The following is a 25,688-nucleotide window of genomic DNA, read 5'->3' as shown; positions in this document are numbered from 1 at the left end:
TCTATACAATCAGACCTCAGAGGAGTCGCCCCCTGCTGGCTATTAGTCGGTATCATCAGCCTCGTGAGTCACATGAGTTGTTAGTCAGTGAAGTTAATGTCAACCACGACCGTTTCCTAACCCTACCTAAGTGATTGTGTTGCCTAAACCTAACTTCCTGTGAAAACAATGTTTATTTTGAAAGGACACTATGCATGTAACGCTCGTATATTGACACACCGTCCACAGTCCGTCCAAAAGTAACGCAAGAGGGGTACCCCGTGCGTCGGTCTCCGAAGTCGACGGGCACTGCCAAGCGGTGGTATTTGAGGAGTTGGGAGTGAGAATGTGTTGATTTTACTTTAATCAATTTCCATCTTTATTTTCATTCTTGTCAGGGAGGACTGGAAACATCTTTTAGACCATTGTAAGACACTTAAACCCAAACTAGACCCAAACTAGGGGATCTTTGAGCTGCTTGGTATAAATTCTCAAAAACAGAAATGAATTAAATGACAAAAAAATGGTTATCCAGACTATTTACATGACTGTGGTATTTGGTACAACTGTGGTAGTAATCGGTTCAATAACTGATATACCTATCAGACCCTTCAATCAACTAAACTAACTAACTAACTAACTCAACGAAATGATCCCGATATAATCTGAGTCACTTTGTGCTGCAGGCATGCGAGGCAAAACAAACACCAGGGAGTGTTTGCAAACACAGTTCAACCCAGGTGAACGCTGCTGACCTGCAGTAATATCGTGTGTCTATGTTTCTGGTGTAATTGCATGTCGTGGCAATACAAAGCAGATTAAAGATACGAATTCCAGAGCTGTGATAAAACTCTCTGTAAGTTTGCTGCAGATTGAAAGCATGCGCTTTTGCAGTCTCATGTTCATACAATCCAGAAAATCTAATTTTTCCTTCCTTTCACGCAAATCTTATTATAATTTGGATCCAAACAGACGGACTTCCAGAGAAAAGGAGCTTGTGTCTCACAAAAAAAATGAGCAGAATCCAAATCCGAGAGCACAGATAATGAGCTGTATAACTTTCTATTAGTTTAGTGAAGAGGGGAGCTTTAGGGAGCCTTCCAGGTGTTTTTATAACGGGAAACACAAACTGGAGCAGAAGGTGGTTACGTAACGGATGAGCTGAGGACAAGCGACTAACACAATACAGTTCGGCTTTTCAGTCAGGAGTAAATCCACAAACTGATTTACATTTCTAGGATTTTGTTTTTGTAAGATCTTGTGACTTGAATCAATGCCAAGACAAGTAATGAGAGGTTCACTGTCACAACATTGTGTTGGGAAAGATGAGTTTCTCATCAGTATTGTTTGCAGTCGCGGTAGTTTCTAAGCCTTCGTCACATCGGCACTGAGGGACGAGCCACACCCAAAATCCAAGAGCTGCAGTTGCACCCAAATATGAATCATGCAGGATCTGCACCACAAAACACTTCAGCATCTACCGCTTTAATACCTGCAGAATATCAGCGTCGAAGTCAAACTAGCTCAATCAGCTAGCGGCTTTATATTATAACATTTACTATATCTAATCTGTAAGTCAAACAAGTAAATATATGATTTTATTTTGACTATTTCAGTGGGCAGTGAGCGTTGTTATCAGACTCTCTGCAGCACCCACATGACAAATATTTGAGAAAGGAGTTTCCACATGTGCGGTGCCAGTAGTTGGGGCAGGAATACTGGACATCTGCCTGAATTAATGAGGTGAATAACATCAGAAATACATCATCCTGTCATGCCAGGGGCCTGAATGCTCCACAAAGCTCCCTGCACATATCGACGCCATGATTCACTTCGACAGCAGCAACATGGCACATGACAGATTTCAGCTGCTCCGGCTAATTTAATTTAACTATTTATATCTGTAGCTGTAAACACACTCGTCAAACAGGTTGTGTAAAACAAGAAACTGGTGGGAAACTTCTTATGAGATGGTTGGACAGTTGTCAGATTTGAATGTCAATATGTCCACACCTTATTTCTTTTCCACCTCACTATTTCAATGTCAAACTACTTCCTGTTTCTAGGTGTGTCTCCTCCGTCTAATCCGTTTGTCATGGCTGAAACAACCACTACATATCCGTCTCCTGACCTGTTTGCATTTCAAGAAGCACATTTAACAGATTAGCAAGTTTTGGGGACTGACGTTTAACGTGATATATCTACAACTGTACCATGTGTGTACCAATCAGATGTAAAGATAAGACTGGAGAGATGGACTTTACACGAACAACCAAAACAAATTTTATGTCTCTTAACACCTTAATTGTTTCCATTAAATAAACTGCACACTAACAGGACTAAAGCTCTTTTAGCACGGGACGAGCATTACCTGGGGACTTCTAGTAATTTGTAATAACTACAGAGGTCATCTGTAATCTTAATCCCATTAGTATCTGACATGTCTGTAATTTATCAAGTAAAAATTCCACCGCAAATTATCTACCATATTTCGTCGTGATAATCGATTAGTTGTCAACTATTAAATTTATTAGCCAACTATTTAGAAAATCGATATATCGGTTTGAGTAATTTCTTTTTAAGCAAAAAAGTCAGAGTTTTCTAATGCCAGCTTCTTATATGTGAATATTTTCGGGTTTATTTACTCCTCTATGACAGTAAACGGAATATCTTTGAGTTGTGGATAAAAAAACAAACATTTGAGGACGTCATCTTGAGCTTTGGGAAACACTGATCGACATTTTTCAGCTATTTGAGTCAGTATTGGCCCGATATCCGATCCGGTATCAGTATTGGTGCATCCCTAAACCCTAGTGATAATATTAGTCCCGTGCGAATCGGCACAATTGCAAAGTTTTTTGTTTTCTCTTCGCCTTTTTTCCGCTTCTTTCCATCATCTCGCTACACAGCATGGAGACCAATTTGCACGGTCATAGGAGCAAGAGGTCTTAGTGAATATTATATAAACATAACCAGGCCTAAACAATATAAAAATATTTATAATTAAATCAATTAAATATAAATATTATTTAGTATAATAGTTTTAATATAAGCAAATGTTGTGCAGAGCCTTGACATCATATCCAGAGGATAACGTCAGTAAATTCGAGTAAAATACAGACTTATCCCGCGTGAACGTACCACACAAACACAGACGTAGGGCGGTAATATCTAAATCACATGAGGTCTCCTGGTAATACTGGTCCCGTACGAATAGGTCGCATGAGTCTTCTAGGAACTCTGTGAGGGTGTACTGTGCTTTGAGCTAACATCAGCTTGCCAACAACAACACAAAGATGGTCAAATTGATTTTAATGTGTTTTGTGCATGGGTTTGTTAATTGGTTGATTATGTGAAAAGTCTCATTAAGTTTCTCTGGATTCTATTAAATGTCCTTAGATTCATTATCTTCTCTTTATTCTACTTAATTAAAAGTTTCTTTTTGTAAATTTAATTCATCACAGGTATTTAATGCAGCGATGGCAAACGCCTTTATAAAATATGAGGTCATATTAGAGAGTTAACTGTCAAAAATTGAGAAGGTGTTTAAGATGTTCTTCCCCTTAATTAATGAATTAAGAAACTTTAACAGGGGTGGTATTTATTCATGATAGATTGAAGGTTATTTTAAGGAATACGTGGTGCAAAGTGTGTGAACCAAAGTCAACAGGAGCACTTAATTCAGTTTATTCAGTTTGGGAGTAACACAAGTTCAGGCGAGGTGTGACTGCAACCTAAAAGTGTTCCCGCCTCCTTCGTCCGTGAGACTGAAGAAATCACTTTAGCCACTTTGGCAGCAGTCACACTCGCTCACAGGAATGTCTAAAGGCAGTTTGGATGGCGTGTTATTAACACCTCGGAGTTAAACAAACAGCAGCAGGAAGGTGAGTTCTTTGATTTCACATAATGGGGCTCTAAAATCTGAGAGTTTTGTTGTTAGTCATACCTGGTGTGAAAGAGAGGGAAGGTGATGAGAAGGATGGTGCAGGCAGCTGATTGTTGTATTTCACAACACTGTGGTTGCGTTCAGAGTTCACAGTGTGAAGCTACTTTTCTGTCAGATCAACGTTCCCTGATGTTATTTCTGGTGTCAGAGCAATGTACTGTATGTCTATGATGACAGAGCAGGTTGTGTTTCAGGTACAATTTCAGTATCAGAGCTATAACGTCATTTGATAGCTCCTTGAATTATCAACCTTGAAGCAGCAACACGCCCTGATACAGTAGGAGTTTTTTTAATACCATCAGTCTCTTACTATAACTGTCTTCTAATGCACTTACACAGGCAGTCGGAGCTCTTCACATGACACACATTAAAGCAGTGGGTGGGGTGTTAGTTGAGAAACTATGGTGCTGCAGTATACAGTATCTGTTGAATACAGCTTCTGAGAAGTGAGGCCAATGCTGAAGTGTCCTTAACCTGCATTCTGTCTAACAGCCAGCAGAGGGCGACTCCTCTGGTTGCTAAAAGAAGTCTGATTGTATAGAAGTCTATGAGAAAATGAGCCTACTTCTCACTTGATTTATTACCTCAGTAAACATTGTAAACATGAGTTTATGGTCTCAATCGCTAGTTTCAAGTCTTCTTCAATACAGCATGATGTTCATTTAGTAAATTATGGTCTCATTTAGAGTCAGATAGACCATAAAGCAGGGGATGCTTTAGGGCGGGGCTACCTTGTGATTGACAGGTCGCTACCACGGCGTTGTCTGGTCTGGGAGTTGTCCGTGTTTTCATCTTAGATCTTTAACCCTTTCACAGTGTGTTTTCACTTCATGAAAGTTAATTATATCATTTTGGTCGCCTAAAAATGTTATTCAGTGTTTGGTTTTATTTAGCTCCACCGTCTGGTGTCACTTCTGGATCCTAAAAACCAAGATGGTGACGGTCAAAATGCCGAACTCGAGGCTTCAAAACCGTTGTCTAAAAACCAATGGTTGACGTCAAGATGACTACGTCCACTTCTTATATACAGTCTATGGTTCAATACTGTGCATACTGCAGAATAATTTCATAAAATGTTACACTTTTCAGGGTTTTAAATGAACATTAACCCCCAAATCATACGTTTTGCATCAATTGCTTGCCTGAAGAAAGTTTGTTTCCAAATTATTTCACAGAAAGTTTAGTCTCTACTTGTGGTAACTATTTTGATAAAGAACATAAACATTAAATATACTTAAAAGCTAGGGCTGTCAAAGTTAGCACGATAATAACACGTTAACGCAAATTTGTTTTAACGCCACTAATTTCTTTAACGCATTAATGAAACTTGCGATTTTTAGGTTGTAGCGGGTTCAGTTTTAAAGCTAGAGTGAAGATCATCATGGTATCGTATTAAACTATAAAACCTGATGAATCTATCGGTACCAACCATGTCATACTAGCTCGTCGCGAAAGTGGCTAAATAACGCTCCAAACTACAGCTAAATTTCGTCGAGGAAAAACTGTCATGGCCATTTCCAAAGGGGTCCCTTGACCTCTGACCTCCAGATATGTGAATGTAAATGGGTTCTATGGGTACCCACGAGTCTCCCCTTTACAGACATGCCCACTTTATGATGATCACATGCAGTTTGGGGCAAGTCATAGTCAAGTCAGCACACTGATAGCTGTTGTTGCCTGTTGGGCTGCAGTTTGCCATGTTATGATTTGAGCATATTGTTTTATGTTAAATGCAGTACCTGTGAGGGTTTCTTGACAATATCTGTCATTGTTTTGTGTTGTTAATTGATTTCCAATAATAAATATATACATACATTTACATAAAGCAGCATATTTGTCCACTCCCATGTTAATAAGAGTATTAAATACTTGACAAATCTCCCTTTAAGGTACATTTTGAACAGATAATTAATTTGCGATTAATCACGATTAAATATTTTAATCGACTGACAGTCTTATTAACATGTTTTTTTTCTAGTAAATCACTTCCGCAAAAGCTTGTAACCCTTGCTCACTGGCTTCCAATTATTGACACTATAATACCAAAGATTTTAATTACACTGCACAAGTATTTTATTTTTATATTGCTTTTGCTAAAATTGGCCACTGATTAACTTTACTGCTCCGTTACGTGAAAGAATTGAACTACAAAACCTTTGTAGCTTATGGGAGTTTATACGATGTTCATGCAAACATTATATGTTTTGGAGACGTTTTCTTGATTTGAGTAGTTTGGTGCTTCAGTAAGAGTTAGAAATACTTGTCATTGTCCCTCAATAGAAAGAGATTGATCAGCTGCTTAAAGACAAACACATTTATCTGCAATGGAAATAATTTGACTTTCCATGTGGGAGTGCAACCGCATTCATTCAATACTACTTTCTACTGGCAACATAACATCCGCTGATTGATGGTCTCTTGATGATATTAATTAATTAGCCAATGAGGATCTAAAACCACAGAAAATGTGGAGGACAGAGCAACACATTTCTCCACAATCCTTGATTTATGCAAATGTATTAATTTGGGAATTTGCTTTTTTTTTAACTCCGAACATTTGATCTACTAACAAATGGACTTCATCCCGAAGTAGGAATCCAGATAGCTCACATTAAAACGGCCTGAATGGGTTTAAAATGGATTCAGATGGAGTAGAGGTTAGGTTTCAGAGCGGGTAATAACAATAATCTGACTAACCATATTCATTTGGAGTCAGACTTTCCCTTTTCAGCAGCCTTGAGGGGCTGAGCAGGGAGTCTTATCTGTGGATCAATAGAGTGGATCACTTAACAGGCAAAGGAGGCAGCGCGTCTCTGGAGAATTATTGCCAGGAAGAACTCTAAATAGTCTCATCATCGGCTCCAGTGTCTCTCTGTGAGCCTCACAGCAACCGTCAGGAGTCAGACCGGGTGAAAGGCTCAGCTTACCGCTTAGAAAATAGAAATGCAGACAAACACCAGAGCTTCTGTTTTTGTGCATTTATATTTACGCAGTTTCTGTGTTGCATCAAACCCCGCCTGAGATAACTTTATAGAGTTTATTTTTCATAATTTACTACAATATAATAAAGTAATCTTGTTGAATGAAGCTAGAGGTGGGACTCACCAGAGGCCCAACGATACGATATCATCGGGATACTTTGGCATGCTGAGTATTGCGATAACATATATTGTGACTATCAGTCGATTAGAATATTTAATTGTGATTAATCGCATGATTGTCCATAGTTAATCGCGATTAATTACACATTTTTTATCTGTTCAAAATGTACCTTAAAGGGAGATTTGTCAAGTATTTAATACTCTTATCAACATGGGAGTGGACAAATATGCTGCTTTATTTAAATGTACGTATATATTTATTATTGTAAATCAATTAACAACACAAAATAATGACAAATATTGTCCGGAAACCCTCACAGGTACTGCATTTAGCATAAAAAATGGGTGTGGGTACACATAAAACCCATTTTCAGGTCAAGGGACCTCTTTGAAAGTGCAGTTTTTCCTGACCAAAATTTGATTTGGAGTGTTATTCAGCGTTCTTCCTAACAAGCTAACATACATGGTTGGTACCAATAGATTCTTTAGGTTTTCTATATGATACCAGTATCTTCACTCTAGCTTTAAGACTGAGCCCGCTACAACCTCTGAAAGACAGAATAGCGGAGGTTAAGAGGTTAATAGTTTATATAATTAAAGATCGATACTTGACGTCCGTTTATCTATACGATATGGCCACGCAAAATATTGCAATACTATACTGTATCAATGTTTTCCAACTCCCCTAAATGAAGCTCTATTATTTACTAAAACACTATTATAATTAGCAGTTGTCATAGCAGGTGTTATTTTGGTACTTATGTTTTGTCTGTTTTCTGTGTTTTCTTGTGAACAGGTGCGGGTCGAAGGCTGAGAGCACCAGAGCCCGGTACCGAGGACGATTCAGTGAGTAACTGAAAGTGAAATTCATGTTTTAGTTTGTGTCTTTCTGTTTGATTTCTTCATCAGCCACTAAAGGTTTTTGTCTTGGTTTCAATCAAATTTACAAACAGGATTTCAGTCATTAATTTTAGAAATATCCTTTCACAAACTATTTGATCGATTAGTGTTGCTAGGTGAAAATTCGGAGAATCACTAAAGTCATTAGGATGAATCCTCTGGGGTCCGTTAATATCTGCACCAAATTATAAGAGGATAAATACAATTATTTTGGAGATATTTAGCTGTGGTGTTAGACTGACAGACCGGCTAAGTAATGTGACAATTATTAAATGCCAAATAGCTAAACACCCCGGAAATGCTGTCTCTGGCATAGCAAGGTGTTATCACACTATTTTAGATACAGTTTTCTCCACACCGTTGTGGTTCAAGCTGCAGGCGCAGAGACGCGAGTTTTAACATTAAAACTGTTTTTTAGGTGGCTGAAGGAGAGGAGATGAAAAAAATGTCTGACTGAAACTGACTCAAATGTCAGGATATGTCTTTGAAATGATGCATTGCTGTTTTTGGGAACAGACCATGTGACTGACTGACCTTCTTTTCCACGCAGACATGTGACGAGCCATCTCAGTTCACAGAGAGAGAGCGACCGCGGCCTCAAGGATCGTCCCCCGTCGAGGAGTATCCTGAAACTGAGAAATACACCGACAGTGACAAAGAGGTACACAGCAACCACACACCGCCACTAGGGGTGGAAGAAAATAAAGAATATCCCAATTATATGTTTGTGAAACTGTTTTGGATTCTCAAAAACAATAGCGATTTTTATTAAAGGGACTATTTGTAACTTTTTAAGCATATAAATGTACCAGGTCGGGACACATGCGCGCTCGCGTGTGGCCGGAGCCTCTGCTCCTCTGCCTGTTTGCCTTCACTGACACAGCGCGCGCGTTCTCGCGTACTCGTTCCACCTCTAGACGTGAACGCGTGTTCACTCCACACTGCAGAAGAGTTAGTAGCTCTGAGAATATCTAGTGAATGAACAGTGGATGTTTGTGCAGAAATAACTGCTGCAGCTCCTCCAGACCAACAGAGCTTTTCCGTGTCTTGTGAAGTGACGGGGCTCCGCAGCGAGAAACGTTATCGCCTCGTTACCGACCGGGTCCCGGTGTTTTCACTGTTCTCTCCGGCTGTGGTCGGGACACGACAATGTTACTCGCTGCGGAGCCCCGCTGCCTGAGCCTGTGCTGAGGCCGGAAAAGCCAACACAGGATCAGCAGTGATTCATGGAGAGACCTTCGTCTGGTCAGCTAACATTACTGCCAAGCAGCTGAAATATAGAGTGATATTGTGCTTTTAGCTGACGTGTGTCGCCTCACTGCTTTGATCGATGCTCATCAGGTATATGTAGAGCGAGCAAGCGCAAGCCTGACGCCAACTTTCGTTGACTTAACGGCAACAGGTGTCGCTGTTAACAAGCATTTCTGAACAGTCCCTTTAATAGTTTACATGCAAAGAGATGCGACCTCTCAGTGTAGTAAACCCTGTATCATGATACGTATTGTATTGCCAGATTCTTGCCAATACACAGTCCTTACTCTTCTACATGGACGCAACAAACCACATTACAGGGAGAAACCAGAGAAATCTAATCTAAATCAGAGAACCTGTTTATATGTGCTTCAATAACCCGGCTCTGCAGTTAAAATGTAATCAAACAGCAGAAATCACTGGGTTTAACTTAATCTCTCACCTCAATTGGGGTTTCTCTTTAACATGACATTTTAGAAATCAGGTTACTACAGAGAACAGACTTTAACCTGGTTACTTAAATACTTGTAAGCACACTGAGTCATTCAACAGTATATTCTGTTTAGGCCGTAGACAAATGAAGTTAGAATAATAAGCTTGTGACCAAGAGAAGCAAGCTGGTGTATTTGGCTCCTTTATGCTCACATGAAGCTATTCGTCTTCTAAAATCAAAGTATGAGGAGTATCTGTGATGACTACAACAAAGAGGAGTGAAACAGTAGTGTTAACAGAGATATGTAATTAAGTTTGGTGTGTTGATGTTTGGCTGCCACCCTCAAAATGTGTTTTTCTGTCAGCGCCTTTAAAACTAAATCTTTGATGGAGGAAAATGTTCTGTTCTCAACCTTGAAGTAGCCGCAGCCTCCGAGGAAACAAAACCAATTATAGCTTGTTGTACAAATCCTGCTAAGCGGCGAGGGGGAACTTTTGTGATAAATTGTTCCATTACTTTAATAATTGTTCCCTCAAATTAACTTCATTAACTTCATCCACAAAATTACCATTTGTATCTCAATTACTCACCCTGTGTTACCTTGAATTCTTGAAGAAAACTTAGTTTTTCTCTCATGCCTCCACGGTGAGCGGAGAATCTGAAAGCAGAGTAAATTGTAAATGGAGGCCACGTTTAACAACAGCAAAACTATATCAAAAATACGTTTACACTACCGTCTCATGCACAGACTCGCAGCAAGCATGTCAAGCATGAGACAGTAGTGGCGTTTTATATACTGTAGTTTGGGAAGTACTGAGCATATGAGTGGATAAATGAGATTTGTATTATACTGCTCGAGTGTGAGAGTTTGTAAATGGATCTAGTTTTGTTGTTGTTAATCCTGGAGTTCATATACTTCAATTCATCAAGAATTTACACCATTTTTGGATTCTCCGTTCACCGTGGAAGCATGAGAGATAAACTAAGTTTTTCTTCCTGAATTCAAGGTAACATGCGGTGAGTAATTGATATACAAATGGGCATTTACAGGGTGAAGTATTATTTTCCCTTCTACACTCTCACTATGGACAGCTTGTGTTTAATACAAATGTATCTTGGTCTTGGACCGAGATATTTGGATATACTTTGGTTTTGTGGCTCTTAAAGGACCAGTGTGTAGGATTTAGTGGCATCTAGTGGTGTGCTTGTAGATTGCAACCAACTGAATACCCTTCCACTTACCCCTACCTTTCCAAACGTGTCAGAGAACTACGGTGGCCTTCAGGTAACGTAAAAAAGCGAAAGGCTCTCTAGAGCCAGAGTTTGGTTCTCCGTTCTGGGCTACTGTAGAAACATGGCGGTGCAACATGGCGGACTCTGTGAAAAGCACCTATATCAAAGAACGTACAGTATATGGCCAAGAAGTGAAAGTCACTTGTTCGTTCCATTGTGCCCAGCAGCAGAGCTACACTGCCGCCATTTTGGACTGAAAGTGACTCCCGGACGCTAGTAAAATGTCCACGTAAAAAGTGCTGTGCAAAAGCCAAACAAAATTATTTCTATTCTATTGTCATATTATACCGAAATGGCCTGTGTTGAACAATAAAATATTATATACATAATAAGCGTTTTCAGTCTAAAATGGAGGCAGAGGCTATTGTCAAAAAAACACTGGAGTTTCGTCTCTTTGCTTCATTATAAGCTAACAAGAAACTTAGTTCCAGGTGATTATACACTAATGAAAACATATAGTTATGAATATTATATTCCATTTCTGCTAATAGATCCCCCGAAATCCTACACACTGGTCCTTTAAACACTAAATCATGTGAATTAAATTCAAGTATATTAAGTGCACAAATCAGTAATTTAAACAATATATCAATGACCCCACTACACGGATCAGGATCTGTATTTGTGTCAACAGAGTGTGGTGTAAGATGGGCTTTGTGTTTTGTTTACTGTTGCATATTGCAATAATGATTCAGACTCAGCTACTCCCATGTATGAATGTATGTAGTGTATTACCCCTCCCTCTCAGAACAAATTCTTGCAAAGCCTGTTGATGAAATAGCTGTCGCCTTCTTTGTTTAAATAAGGCGGAAGCTCTGACTGCAGCAGTAATCTCTTTTCAGTATCGTGTTTAGTTAGAATTCAATTTTCCTCTATTTTCCTTTTAGTGTGAAGCGGAGCATGACCCACACCACAAAAGTGCCAGTGGAAAGAAAACTAAAAAGTCTGGGCTTGGGTCCATGTTTGAAAAGCGCTCGACTTCAAAGATGAGTAAACTGAAGGTGAGACGTTCCCACCTTCTCCTCTCTGTACTGTATCTGTGAATGCCTTCAGGCTTTGCTGCAGCAGAGAATAGCACGGCTAAAGGTAAAATGATTTTATCCTGTCTATTTTGATGTGTCGGCAGGAAGTTCACAGCCCCGAGTCTGGGGTGATCGTGAAAACAGCCCAAGATGGATGTTCAGAGGGTCTCGTTTATGGTGGAGGAGGGAAAGAGGGGATCTTCATTAAGGAAGTGGTTCCAGAGTCACCTGCCTCAAAAAGTCTGAAACTGAAAGAAGGTAAACTAGCAGTAAAACCAATTTGATTGAGAATTAATGAAGCTACTAATTGGGTCCATTGGAAAATCAATGGTACTTTTAAATTTTGTGTTGTGTGTTGTTGTATATTTTCCAATTTTAGAGTTTGAAATCCCATTACAAATAACTAGTACTAACATTTTTGCCATACAAATACCATTACCTTAACTGAAGAAACTTGCAAAGTGACTAATGAATACTCATACTGTATAGGACAGACCCTGACAGCCTTCTCATCCGTGTGCTTCTGAAATATTTTGCTCTTATTTACGCAGGTGATCAGATTCTGAGCGCCACTGTGTATTTCGACAACGTGTCATACGAGGACGCCATTCAGATTCTGGAGCATGCTCAGGCTTACAAAGTGAAGCTCTGTTTGAAACGCAAACCAGACATCACAGAGTCCGAACCGGTCCTCGAATCTGACACCATCCCTGTAACTATTTTCAAGTTGTCAGACTCTTTTTGATGGGTAGTTTTGGGGCTAAAATTGATATTTAATTTTTCTGTTGCTCAACAGGAGGACGACGTCTACGTTCCAGAGATGAGGGAGCAAGGAAAAACCAGAAGGCGTGGCGATGCCCGCATTTCATGGCCTAAGTTTCCCTCCTTTGGAAAAGGACGCAAGTCCCGCTTTACGAGGTCTCACAGCTCCTCAGAGGCTGATGAGCAGAGAAAGCTCGAGCTTAGCCCCACCACAAGTGACACAGAGTCACCTATAAAATCTCAGGATGCTCTCAAAGGCAAGAAGAAGCATAAAATGAAGCTTTCTGTTCTGCCAAAAAGAGGCCGCATAAGTTCATCTGAAGAGCAGGACACAGACGCACCAACGACCGCGCCGATGATTTCACCTGAGTGCCTTGAAAGCCCTTCAGGAGAAACACCTCAAGTCTATGTGACAGAGGATCGGAAAGTAGTGGAAGATTATCAAAAACTGACTGAACCTCTAACTGAGCAACACAAGGTGGAACTCATCACGATAGATAGCACTCTGAAAACAGAAGATCTAACCATGGCTCTGGCAGGTCAAAAAAGCCCCTCTGGTAACAAGTTGCCTGACGGGAAGAAAAAGAAGAAAGAAAAGTCTGAATTAAAAATGAGAATTATGGGGAAGGATAAAGCAAACAAGAAAGCGAAATCGTCACCAAAAAGGCTGAAAACACTGGGGGCAAGTATTGAAATAGCAGACCAACCTGAAAATGAAAAATCAGATGCCATCCTAAGTTTTGAGTCACAAACACATGAAGATCAACTTGCACTTGATGCCAACACCCAAATCTCAGCCAAATCACCAATGGAAATGAGTGTACCAAAGATGGAACTTGGAATATCTGACGTTGCGCTGATACAAAAGTCTCCTCAGAAAGGTGAAGAAAAAGCAAAGAAAGGCAAGGACAGCAAGACAACATTCAAACTGCCTAAAATAGGCTTTACTGACATTGAGGACGAGGAAACAATCCCAAATATCAATGTAAACGTTGAAAAAGGCACAGCTAAAATTGAGCTGCTTACAACTGAGGGTGCAGAAGTGAAAGAAGATCCCTACGACAGATTGTCAAAAAGCAGTCTTTCCAGAACAAAACTTCCCAAACGTGAAGACATTGAGATTCCAGGTATGGAGGATATGTCTAGGAGGACAGCCAAAGGAATTAAAGAACCTAAAGCGTTTTTTGCAGGACCTTATGACGACATTCAATCTGAAACTGTACAAATGTCAATTGATGTTGACAGTGTGAAAGAGGCAGTTTCAAAATTGCCTGGATTTAAGCTGCCAAAGGTTGACACAAGTGGAGTGCTTATTCCTGAAGAAATCACTGTGATAGACGCAAATGCACAAAGAATATCAGTGAAAACACCCACTAAAACAAAACATGACGCACACTTGAGCAAGTTTGACGTAACTGCCTCTCCAGAAATCTCCAAGACGACAGTCAAACTACCAAAGATCTCACCTGCTGATTTAACCTCAGAGGAACTTTTAATGGTGACCCATGTAAAACAAAGCGACAAAGAGGTTTATAAACGAGAACATATCATAATACCTGGAAAAGAAAGTGCACAAGATGTAGCCCTTCTTCAGACACAAGACGCAGATGGCATCAAATCTGAATATCAATCTGCAGCTACATTCAAATCAAAGAGGGCAAAGATAACAATGCCCTGCTTTGAGATTGGAAAACCAGACATAAAAATCCCGGATGTTGGAATTCACTTGCCAAAAGTTGACAACGTAAAAGGAGAAAGGAAAATATTCCTCCAAGAAGAAGAAATCTCAAAGACTGAACACAAGATTGGAGGAGTCGTATTGGATGTCAAAATACCCGAAATTGACGGCATTGAATACATTGATGATTCAGTCGATGGTTCACCAGGCAAAATGGATGGTGGCTATGGGCTTACAGGTTTTGATGTTAATCTCGATGCTGCGAGCCCAAAGGCTGACATCTCCTTTCCATATATCAGAAGAGATGTTGAAGCTGAGGAGCACACATTCAAACTGCCCAAATTTGGAGCACTAACTCCAGATATCAGCGTAAATATGCCTGATGCAAATAAGGATATAATCATTGATGGGGCCGAGATAAAAACACTTGAAAGGGAGGGAAAGGGTGGCAAGTTTAAAATACCAGATCTCGGCATCTCCATGCCAAAGGTGAAAGGACCTACAATTGACGTAAGCCTATCAAAAAAAGACGTAGATGTCACACTACCAGAAGCTAAAGCTGAGGTTGAACTCCCAGACATTCCTGAGGTTACTCTTGGAAATGTAGATGTTTCTATTCCAGAGCAAAAGCTGGACATCAAAAGGCCTGAACTGGAAATCAAACCTTGGCAGGTTGAAGGCGAACTTGATGGACAAGGAAGCAAGTTCAAGAAGCCAAAGTTTGAAATCTCAATGCCAAAAGTAAAAGGACCTGAATTTGATTTAAGCTGGTCAAAGAAAGACGTAGATGTCACACTACCAGGGGCTAAAGCTGAAGTCATACTCCCAGAAGCCCCTGAGATTGATGTGAATCTTGGAACTGTAGATGTTCAAAAACCTGATTTGGAAATCAAATCTCTGAGGGCTGAAGGGGAACTTGATGGACACGTAGGCAAGTTTAAAATGCCAAAGTTGGGAATGTCAATGCCAAAAGTAAAAGGACCTGAATTTCACTTTGGCTTAACAAAGAAAGACGGAGATGTGACACTACCAGAAGCCATAGCTGAGGTCGAACTCCCTGAAGCTCCTAAAATTTCTGTGGATATGAAATCACCAGAGTTTGAGGGAGAAATCGATGGGCAAGGAGGCAAGTTCAAAATGCCAAAGTTGGGAATGTCAATGCCAAAAGTAAAAGGACCTGAATTTCACTTTGGTTTATCAAAGAAAGATGGAGATGTAACATTGCCAGAAGCCAAAGCTGAAGTAAAAGTACCTGAAGTTGAACTAAAAGGACCCTCTGCTGAGGTCGAAATTAAAGCTCCTGAAGTAAAAGTCCGTGCAAAAGGCAAAGAAGAATCGCCACTGAAATTTAAGATGCCGTCGTTCAAACTACCAAAATTTGGAGTTGTTACTCCAAACGTTTCTGTAGAAGTACCTGATATGGATAAAGATGTCAAATTCGATGGAGCTGATATAAAGATCCCTGACGAGGGGGCTGCGGTCCACATCGCAGCACCCAGCATTGACATTGAGGGCCCTTCAATCGATGTGAAAACTACAGGAGCTGAACAGGACGGGAAAGGAGGCAAGTTTAAAATGCCACATCTTGGTTTCGCCATGCCAAAAGTGAAAGGACCTAAAATGGATGTAAGCCTATCAAAGAAAGACGTAGATGTAAAATTACCAGAGACAAAAGCTGATTTCAAACTTCCAGAGGTTGATCTTGGAAAAGTAAATGTTTCAATTCCAGAGGCTAAACTGGAGGTTACAAAGCCTGAAATGGAAATGCAAACTGAAGGTGAACTTGATGGACAAGGAGAAAAGTTCAAAATGCCAAAGTTTGGAATCAAAATGCCGGAAATTGACTTTAGCTCATCAAAGAAAGACACAGATATCACATTACCAGGGACCAAAGCAGAGATCAAACTCCCAGAAGGCCCTAAAATCGATGCCAGTCTTGGAAAAGCAGAGGTTTTGATTCCAGAGGCAAAGTTGGAAATTAGAAAACCTGAAGTGGAAATCAAACCTTTGCAGACAGACATTGAACTTGAAGGACACAAAGGCAAGTTCCAAATGCCAAAGTTTGGAGTCTCAATGCCAAAAGTAAAAGGACCTGAATTTGATTTAAGCTGGTCAAAGAAAGATGTAGATGTGACACTACCAGAGGCTAAAGCTGAGGTTGAACTCCCAGACACTCCTAACATTGCTGTTGATATGAAACCACCAGAGTTTGAAGGAGAAATGGATGGGCAAGGAGGCAAGTTCAAAATGCCAAAGTTTGGAATCTCAATGCCAAAAGTAAAAGGACCTGAATTTGATTTAAGCTGGTCAAAGAAAGATGTAGATGTGACACTACCAGAGGCTAAAGCTGAGGTTGAACTCCCAGACACTCCTAACATTGCTGTTGATATGAAACCACCAGAGTTTGAAGGAGAAATGGATGGGCAAGGAGGCAAGTTCAAAATGCCAAAGTTTGGAATCTCAATGCCAAAAGTAAAAGGACCTGAATTTGATTTAAGCTGGTCAAAGAAAGATGTAGACGTCACACTACCAGAAGCCAAAGCTGAAGTCAATCTACCCGATGTTGAACTCAAAGAACCTTCTGCTAAAGTAGAAGTTAAAGCTCCTGAGATTGAAGCTCATCTAGGCAGTGTGAAAGGGTCACCATCCAAATTTAAATTACCAACATTCAAATTTCCCAAATTTGGAGCTGCCACTCCAACTGTCAGCGCTGAAGTACCTGATATAGACAAAGAAATCAAAATTGATGGAGGTGACATGCACATATCTGTGCCACACACAGATGTTGATGTACCAGAAGTTAAAGCAGAGGTCCATCTGCCAGATGTTCATGTCAAAAAGCCTTCAGGTGGCATTGTGATAGAGCAACAGCCAGGCGTTGAGGTAGATGCAAAAGTGAAAAGGCCAAGGTTCTCACTGCCCAGATTTTCTTTTTCAAAACCAAGTGTTAAGTCCCCAGAAGTTGATGCCAGTCTTCAGGATGTGAATGTTACAATTCCAGAGGGAAAGGTGGAAGTGAAAGGAGGGGAAGTGGATGTGAAACTACCAGAGTGTGAAGCAGAAGTTGAAGGAAGCAAGTTTAAATTGCCAAAGTTTGGAATTACAATGCCAAAAGTAAAAGGACCTGATATTGATTTAAGCTGGTCAAAGAAAGATGTAGATGTGACACTACCAGAGGCTAAAGCTGAGGTTGAACTCCCAGACACTCCTAAAATTGCCGTGGATATGAAACCACCAGAGTGCGAAGGAGAAATCGATGGGCAAGGAGGCAAGTTCAAAATGCCAAAGTTTGGAATTACAATGCCAAAAGTAAAAGGACCTGATTTTGATTTAAGCTGGTCAAAGAAAGATGTAGATGTGACACTACCAGAGGCTAAAGCTGAGGTTGAACTCCCAGACGCTCCTAAAATTGCTGTGGATATGAAACCACCAGAGTGCGAAGGAGAAATCGATGGGCAAGGAGGCAAGTTCAAAATGCCAAAGTTTGGAATTACAATGCCAAAAGTAAAAGGACCTGAATTTGATTTAAGCTGGTCAAAGAAAGATGTAGATGTGACACTACCAGAGGCTAAAGCTGAGGTTGAACTCCCAGACGCTCCTAAAATTGCTGTGGAAATGAAACCACCAGAATGTGAAGCAGACATCGATGGGCAAGGAGGCAAGTTCAAAATGCCAAAGTTTGGAGTCTCGATGCCAAAAGTGAAAGGACCTGAATTTGATTTAAGCTGGTCAAAGAAAGATGTAGATGTGACACTACCAGAGGCGAAAGCTGAGGTTGAACTCCCAGACGCTCCAACAATTGCTGTGGAAATGAAACCACCAGAGTTTGAAGGAGAAATCGATGGGCAAGGAGGCAAGTTCAAAATGCCAAAGTTTGGAATCACAATGCCAAAAGTAAAAGGACCTGAATTTGATTTAAGCTGGTCAAAGAAAGATGTAGATGTGACACTACCAGAGGCTAAAGCTGAGGTTGAACTCCCAGACGCTCCTAAAATTGCTGTGGATATGAAACCACCAGAGTGTGAAGGAGAAATCGATGGGCAAGGAGGCAAGTTCAAAATGCCAAAGTTTGGAATCACAATGCCAAAAGTAAAAGGACCTGAATTTGATTTAAGCTGGTCAAAGAAAGATGTAGATGTGACACTACCAGAGGCTAAAGCTGAGGTTGAACTCCCAGACGCTCCTAAAATTGCTGTGGATATGAAACCACCAGAGTGTGAAGCAGACATCGATGGGCAAGGAGGCAAGTTCAAAATGCCAAAGTTTGGAATCTTAATGCCAAAAGTGAAAGGACCTGAATTTGATTTAAGCTGGTCAAAGAAAGATGTAGACGTCACACTACCAGAAGCCAAGGCTGAAGTCAATCTACCCGATGTTGAACTCAAAGAACCTTCTGCTAAAGTAGAAGTTAAAGCTCCTGAGATTGAAGCTCATCTAGGCAGTGTGAAAGGGTCACCATCCAAATTTAAATTACCAACATTCAAATTTCCCAAATTTGGAGCTGCCACTCCAACTGTCAGCGCTGAAGTACCTGATATAGACAAAGAAATCAAAATTGATGGAGGTGACATGCACATATCTGTGCCACACACAGATGTTGATGTACCAGAAGTTAAAGCAGAGGTCCATCTGCCAGATGTTCATGTCAAAAAGCCTTCAGGCAGCATTGTGATAGAGCAACAGCCAGGCGTTGAGGTAGATGCAAAAGTGAAAAGGCCAAGGTTCTCACTGCCCAGATTTTCTTTTTCAAAACCAAGTGTTAAGTCCCCAGAAGTTGATGCCAGTCTTCAGGATGTGAATGTTACAATTCCAGAGGGAAAGTTGGAAGTGAAAGGAGGGGAAGTGGATGTGAAACTACCAGAGTGTGAAGCAGAAGTTGAAGGAAGCAAGTTTAAATTGCCAAAGTTTGGAATCACAATGCCAAAGGTAACAGGGCCTGAAATTGATTTAAGTGTATCAAAGAAAGATGTCACATTACCAGAAGCTCAAGCTGAAATCCAACTGCCCAATGTTGAACTCAAAGAACCTAAAGTGGAAATTAAAGCTCCTGAGATTAAGGTTGCGACAAAGGATACAGAAGGATCACCGTCAAAATTTAAGATGCCAACATTCAAATTACCAAAATTTGGAATTGCCACTGTGGAAGTGCCCGATATGGACAAAGACATCAAAATCGATGGAGCTGACATTAACATGCCTGAAGAGGTTCTTACAGTTGAAATGGCAGCACCCAGCGTTGACATTGAAGGCCCATCAATAGATATTAAAACTACCGGAACTGAACATGAAAGGAAAGGTAGCAAGTTTAAACTACCGAGTCTCGGCTTTTCTGGGCCTCAAGTCAAACAGCCTGACATTGATTTAAGCGTATCAAAGAACGATGGAGATGTGACTCTACCAGAAGCCAAAGTTGATGTCAAGCTCCCTGACGTTGGACTGAAAGAACCTTCTGCTGAAGTTGACATTAAAGCTCCTAAGATCAAGGTTGCAGCAAAGGATAAAGATGGATCACCGTCCAAATTTAAGATGCCAACATTCAAATTACCAAAATTTGGAATTGCCACTGTGGAAGTGCCCGATATGGACAAAGACATCAAAATCGATGGAGCTGACATTAACATGCCTGAAGAGGTTCTTACAGTTGAAATGGCAGCACCCAGCGTTGACATTGAAGGCCCATCAATAGATATTAAAACTACCGGAACTGAACATGAAAGGAAAGGTAGCATGTTTAAACTACCAAGTCTCGGCTTTTCTGGGCCTCAAGTCAAACAGCCTGACATTGATTTAAGCGTATCAAAGAAAGATGGAGATGTGACTCTACCAGAAGCCAAAGTTGATGTCAAGCTCCCTGACGTTGGACTGAAAGAACCTTCTGCTGAAGTTGACATTAAAGCTCCTAAGATCAAGGTTGCAGCAAAGGATAAAGATGGATCACCGTCCAAATTTAAGATGCCAACATTCAAATTACCAAAATTTGGAATTGCCACTGTGGAAGTGCCCGATATGGACAAAGACATCAAAATCGATGGAGCTGACATTAACATTCCTGAAGAGGTTCTTACAGTTGAAATGGCAGCACCCAGCGTTGACATTGAAGGTCCATCAATAGATATTAAAACTACCGGAACTGAACATGAAAGGAAAGGTAGCATGTTTAAACTACCAAGTCTCGGCTTTTCTGGGCCTCAAGTCAAACAGCCTGACATTGATTTAAGCGTATCAAAGAAAGATGGAGATGTGACTCTACCAGAAGCCAAAGTTGATGTCAAACTCCCTGACGTTGGACTGAAAGAACCTTCTGCTGAAGTTGACATTAAAGCGCCTAAGATCAAGGTTGCAACAAAGGATAAAGATGGCTCACCATCCAAATTTAAGATGCCAACATTCAAATTACCAAAATTTGGAATTATTACTCCAAGTGCCACTGTAGAAATGCCTGATATGGACAAAGACGTCAAAATCGATGGAGCTGACATTAAAATTCCTGAAGAGGTTCTTACAGTTGAAATTGCAGCACCCAGTGCTGACATTGAAGGCCCATCAATAGATATTAAAACTACAGGAACTGAACATGAAGGAAGCAAGTTCAAACTGCCAAGTTTCGGTTTTTCTGGGCCTCAAATCAAGCGGCCTGACATTGATTTCAGCTTATCAAAGAAAGATGTAGATGTGACTCTACCAGCAGTCAAAGCTGAAGTCAAACTCCCTGACGTTGAAGTAAAAGAACTTTCTGCCAAAGTGGAAATCAAAGCTCCTGGAATTGATGTTAAGACAAGTAATGTTGAAGGATCACCATCAAAATTGAAAATGCCAACATTCAAATTACCCAAATTTGGAGCCAGTGTGGAAGTACCTGATGTGGACGAAGACATTAAAGTGGACGGAGCAGATTTAAAATTACCAGAAGCAAAAGTTGAAGTCAAACTTCCTGATGTAGACATCAAAGAGTCAATGATAGAGGGTGATGCCAAGTTGAGAAAGACAAGCTGGACAATGCCAAAATTTTCATTTTCAAAGACAAGCGTTAAGGCCCCTGAGGCTGATGTCAATCTTGATGTCCCAAAAGTTGACGTTACACTACCAGAGGCTAAAGCAGACGTAAATCTTCCGGATATCGATATCAAAGAATCCTCAGGTATTTCAATAGAGGGGGCACCTGCTACAGACCTTGATGCTAAATTGAAAAAAACAAGGTTTTCACTACCCAGATTTTCATTTTCAAAGCAAGGTTCAAAAGAGTCCAAAGTTGATGTCAGTCTCCCAGATGTTGATGTTTCACTTCCAGAAGGAAATATGGAAGTCAAACAACCTGAAGTGGAGTTCAAGCCACCAGAAGTTGATGTAGAATTAGAGGGGCAGGAAAGCAAGTTTAAATTGCCAAAGTTTGGCATCTCAATGCCAAAAGTTAAAGGGCCTGAAATCGATTTGAGCTTATCAAAGAAAGATGTAGATGTCACACTCCCAGAAGCCAAAGCTGAAGTTCATCTTCCGGATGTCAAAATAAAACCACCATCTGCTACAGTGGAAATTAAAGCTCCCCAGATTGAAGTTCAAACAGGTAATGTTGAAGGATCACCGTCAAAATATAAGATGCCAACATTCACATTACCCAAATTTGGAGCTGCCACTCCAAAGGTCAGTGTGGAAGTACCTGATGTGGACAAAGACATTAAAATTGACGGAGCTAAAGTGAATGTCACAGCACCCAGCATTGACACTGAAGGCCTATCTGTAGATGTGAAAGCAAAAGGAAGTGAACTTGAAGGATCAGGAAGCAAGTTTAAACTACCAAAGTTTGGCATCTCAATGCCAAAAGTCAAAGGACCTGAAATTGATTTAAGTGTATCAAAGAAAGATGTCACACTACCAGAAGCTCAAGCTGAAATCCAACTGCCCAATATTGAAGTCAAAGAACCTAAAGTGGAAATTAAAGCTCCTGAGATCAAGGTTGCGACAAAGGATACAGAAGGATCACCGTCAAAATATAAGATGCCAACATTCACATTACCCAAATTTGGAGCTGCCACTCCAAAGGTCAGTGTGGAAGTACCTGATGTGGACAAAGACATTAAAATTGACGGAGCTAAAGTGAATGTCACAGCACCCAGCATTGACACTGAAGGCCTATCTGTAGATGTGAAAGCTAAAGGAAGTGAACTTGAAGGATCAGGAAGCAAGTTTAAACTACCAAAGTTTGGCATCTCAATGCCAAAAGTCAAAGGACCTGAAATTGATTTAAGTGTATCAAAGAAAGATGTCACATTACCAGAAGCTCAAGCTGAAATCCAACTGCCCAATATTGAAGTCAAAGAACCTAAAGTGGAAATTAAAGCTCCTGAGATCAAGGTTGCAACTAAGGATAAAGAAGGATCACCGTCAAAATATAAGATGCCAACATTCAAATTACCCAAATTTGGAATGGGTACTCCAAGTGCCACTGTGGAAGTGCCCGATATGGACAAAGACATCAAAATCGATGGAGCAGACATTCAATTTCCTGAAGAGGTTCTTGCAGTTCACATGGCAGCACCCAGCGTTGACATTGAAGGCCCATCGATAGATATTAAAACTACAGGAACTGAACATGAAGAAAAAGGAAGCAAGTTTAAACTACCAAGTCTCAGTTTTTCTGGTCCTCAAGTCAAACAGCCTGACATTGATTTAAGCTTATCAAAGAAAGATGTAGATGTGACTCTACCAGAAGCCGAAGTAAAACTGCCCGATGTTGAAGTCAAAGAAACTGAAGGTGCCATTTCAGTACCAGATGCACCAACAGTTGAGGTTGACACCAAGATGAAACGACCCGGCTGGACATTTCCAAAATTTTCATTTTCAAGGACAGGTGGTAAAGCCCCTGATGTTGATGTCAACATTGAAGCACCCAAAGTTGATGTCACATCACCAGAGGTCATAGTAGAAGTCCAAGGACCTTCAGGGGCGATTTCAATGGAAGAGCCACCTGCTGCAGAACTTGACGAAAACTTGAAAAAATCGAAATTTTCACTACCCAGATTTTCTTTTTCAAAGTCAAGTGTTAAAGAACCTGAAGAGCTTCCACGTGTTGATGTTTCTCTTCCAGAGGGAGAAGTGATAGTCACGCAGCCTGAAGTGAAAATTAAAGCTCCTGAGCTTGAAGCTGAACATGACGGGCAAGGAAGCAAGTTTAAATTGCCAAAGTTCGGCATTGCACTACCAAAAGCAAAAGGACCTGAAGAAGATTTAAGTGCATCACAGAAAGATGCAGGTATCACACTGCCAGAAGTTAAAGCAAAGGTCAAACTCCCTGAAATCGAAGTCAAAGGATCTTCAGCTAGTGTGGAAATTAAAGCTTCTGAGACTGAAGGATCACAATCGAAATTTAAAATGCCAACACTGAAAATGCCGAAATTTGGAGCTGCTACCTATGATGTCACCGTAGAAGCACCTGATGCAGAAAAAGTATCTGAAACTGATGGAGCTAAACTTAAGGAGGATGTTACTGTCAGCATAAAAGGTCCAAGTATTGATATTAAAACAGATGTGTCCAAAGCAGCAGATGCTAAAACACCAAAGACTGAGACTGACGGCGCGGGTCTTATCTCTCCAAGTAAATTCAAACTACCATCATTTGGTAACATCCTGAAGAGTATTGATATTGAATTTGATGTTCCAAAAACAGAACAAAATCTTGAAACCTCAAAGGAAGTTCATGAAACCAATGAACCCAGTGGAAAGCAGGTAGAGGAAAAGGAAACAAAGCAAGATACTATCAAAAGTCCTGAGAGGACAGGTTGGTTTAGATTCCCCAAGTTTGGAATGTCCTCCACATCAGAACCTGCAAAGAGCGCTGAAAAAGACGAGAGTAAAGATGAAAAGAGCCCAGTGTGGGAAACGGCGGAGGAGGAATTAAGCCCCACCTGCTCTATCCAGTCATCAGACGCCTTTGCTGATATTAGCTCTGCCATGACAAGTGAGCATGTTGGCCTGTCCTCATCTTCTCCAACCAAGGTAACTGTCAAATACTCCGATCCTAATGTCGCTACAGGTCTTGGAGAGATGCACGGTAACATAGTTACCTCCACCACGAGGACTGAGCTGATCTCGGTTGAGCCCAACTTGCCTGAGAAAATCACCATACTGTCATCTTCATCGGAGGACACGCTCAGACTGGAATCAGGAAAAATACACGTCATTACGTCAAATATACAAGCGACCCCAGAAGCAGAGCATGCCAGGCTACTAAGCGCTGTCCACATCCAATCAGCTGGAGGCCTTCCCCTCGAGTCAGGGGCTAACGAAGCTGCATCGTGGACTGTCGAGGACTCACAAGGCGGAAAGAAAACAGTCTTCGAGAGGCATTCGGTTAGGCAAACATCAAGCGAAAGAAGTGAAAGCAAAGAAACAATCGTTATAACTAAACAAATCACACGTAGGTTTGACTCTTCTGAGCCCATCTCAGGTGAGACGGCTTCATCCATTCAACGACTGAAAGACTCTGTGCACTCTGAGAAAATGAGGTTCTTTGATGGCGTCGACGAGTGAAATAACTTGATGTAAATTATGTCTAAAGATACAATCCCTCATTATCCAGCCTCAGTGGGCGTTGGGTTACTGAATGTCACTGTGACAGAGAGGTGAGATAGAAAAACAGGTTCTGGATTGTTAGCAAGTTTAACGTACCAATCACTGGAGAGAATCAGTCCGGTGTTCGATCTCTGGTAGCATGTTGTTGACCTGTAAAGAGATGGATTGTTGTAATTCACTGACTGATTAAGTTGTTAATAAGCTGAGTGCCCTTACTGCAAATTATGACAAGACTTTACCAAATATCCTTGCTTATTATGGTACAGAACTAAAGTAAGCCATGTATTTTGCTTATCAAAACTTATAATATATTTGTCGTTTCGTAGTTTTTAATGTACAACACTGATCTTGTGCTCTTATTTATCGGATGATTTAAAAAATGGTTTATCAGAATAAGACGATCAATGTTACTGACATTCCAAAATATGTTTACAATGATTTCACTGTAAAGTTGACATTAAAGAACTACAATACAATAGGGCAGTATATATATGACAGAAAATATGTACATGTATCACCGAGATATTCTTGTTGCCGTAGCTGAAATGTAAAGAAATAATAACAACGCAGAGCTGAAATGAAACGCTTATGCTCAAACACAGCAAGTGTACTGCTGCAACTATATTTTTTATTAATATTTTGCTTAGAACCTAATTTGCTACAGTAAAAATATACAGTATATCAACAACAGTATGTTTTCTTTCAATATCACTGTACAAAGTGGGAATATTAAACTGGCTGTGTAAATAGCTTTTAA

At 40.5% G+C, this 25,688-nt stretch overlaps 2 protein-coding genes across 2 annotated transcripts in view; both read left to right on the top strand.

Moving 5' to 3' along the window:
• LOC141784041 (uncharacterized) overlaps positions 1–15,296 on the top strand; it is an 18,793-nt gene extending 3,497 nt beyond the window's left edge. Inside the window, exons 2-8 of the mRNA XM_074661724.1 lie at positions 7,823–7,872; positions 8,477–8,587; positions 11,791–11,904; positions 12,030–12,183; positions 12,477–12,637; positions 12,722–15,226; positions 15,276–15,296. Of these exons, the coding sequence (XP_074517825.1) occupies positions 7,823–7,872; positions 8,477–8,587; positions 11,791–11,904; positions 12,030–12,183; positions 12,477–12,637; positions 12,722–15,226; positions 15,276–15,296 (3,116 nt within the window). The remainder of the gene's footprint in view (positions 1–7,822; positions 7,873–8,476; positions 8,588–11,790; positions 11,905–12,029; positions 12,184–12,476; positions 12,638–12,721; positions 15,227–15,275) is intronic.
• Positions 15,243–25,688, top strand: LOC141783617 (uncharacterized). The gene has a single exon (XM_074661009.1). The coding sequence runs from the start codon at positions 15,308–15,310 to the stop codon at positions 24,887–24,889; it is 9,582 nt and encodes a 3,193-aa protein (XP_074517110.1). The 5' UTR covers positions 15,243–15,307; the 3' UTR covers positions 24,890–25,688.

Source organism: Sebastes fasciatus, chromosome 15, assembly GCF_043250625.1.
Source record: "Sebastes fasciatus isolate fSebFas1 chromosome 15, fSebFas1.pri, whole genome shotgun sequence".
Lineage (NCBI taxonomy): Eukaryota > Metazoa > Chordata > Actinopteri > Perciformes > Sebastidae > Sebastes > Sebastes fasciatus.
The sequence above is the reverse complement of the archived record's forward strand: the minus strand, read 5'-3'. Positions and strand labels throughout refer to the sequence as shown.

What these genes read in the sequence shown, in the direction of transcription:
- LOC141783617 (XM_074661009.1), top strand. Translation starts at nt 15,308, where the DNA reads ATGCCAAAGTTGGGAATGTCAATGCCAAAAGTAAAAGGACCTGAATTT.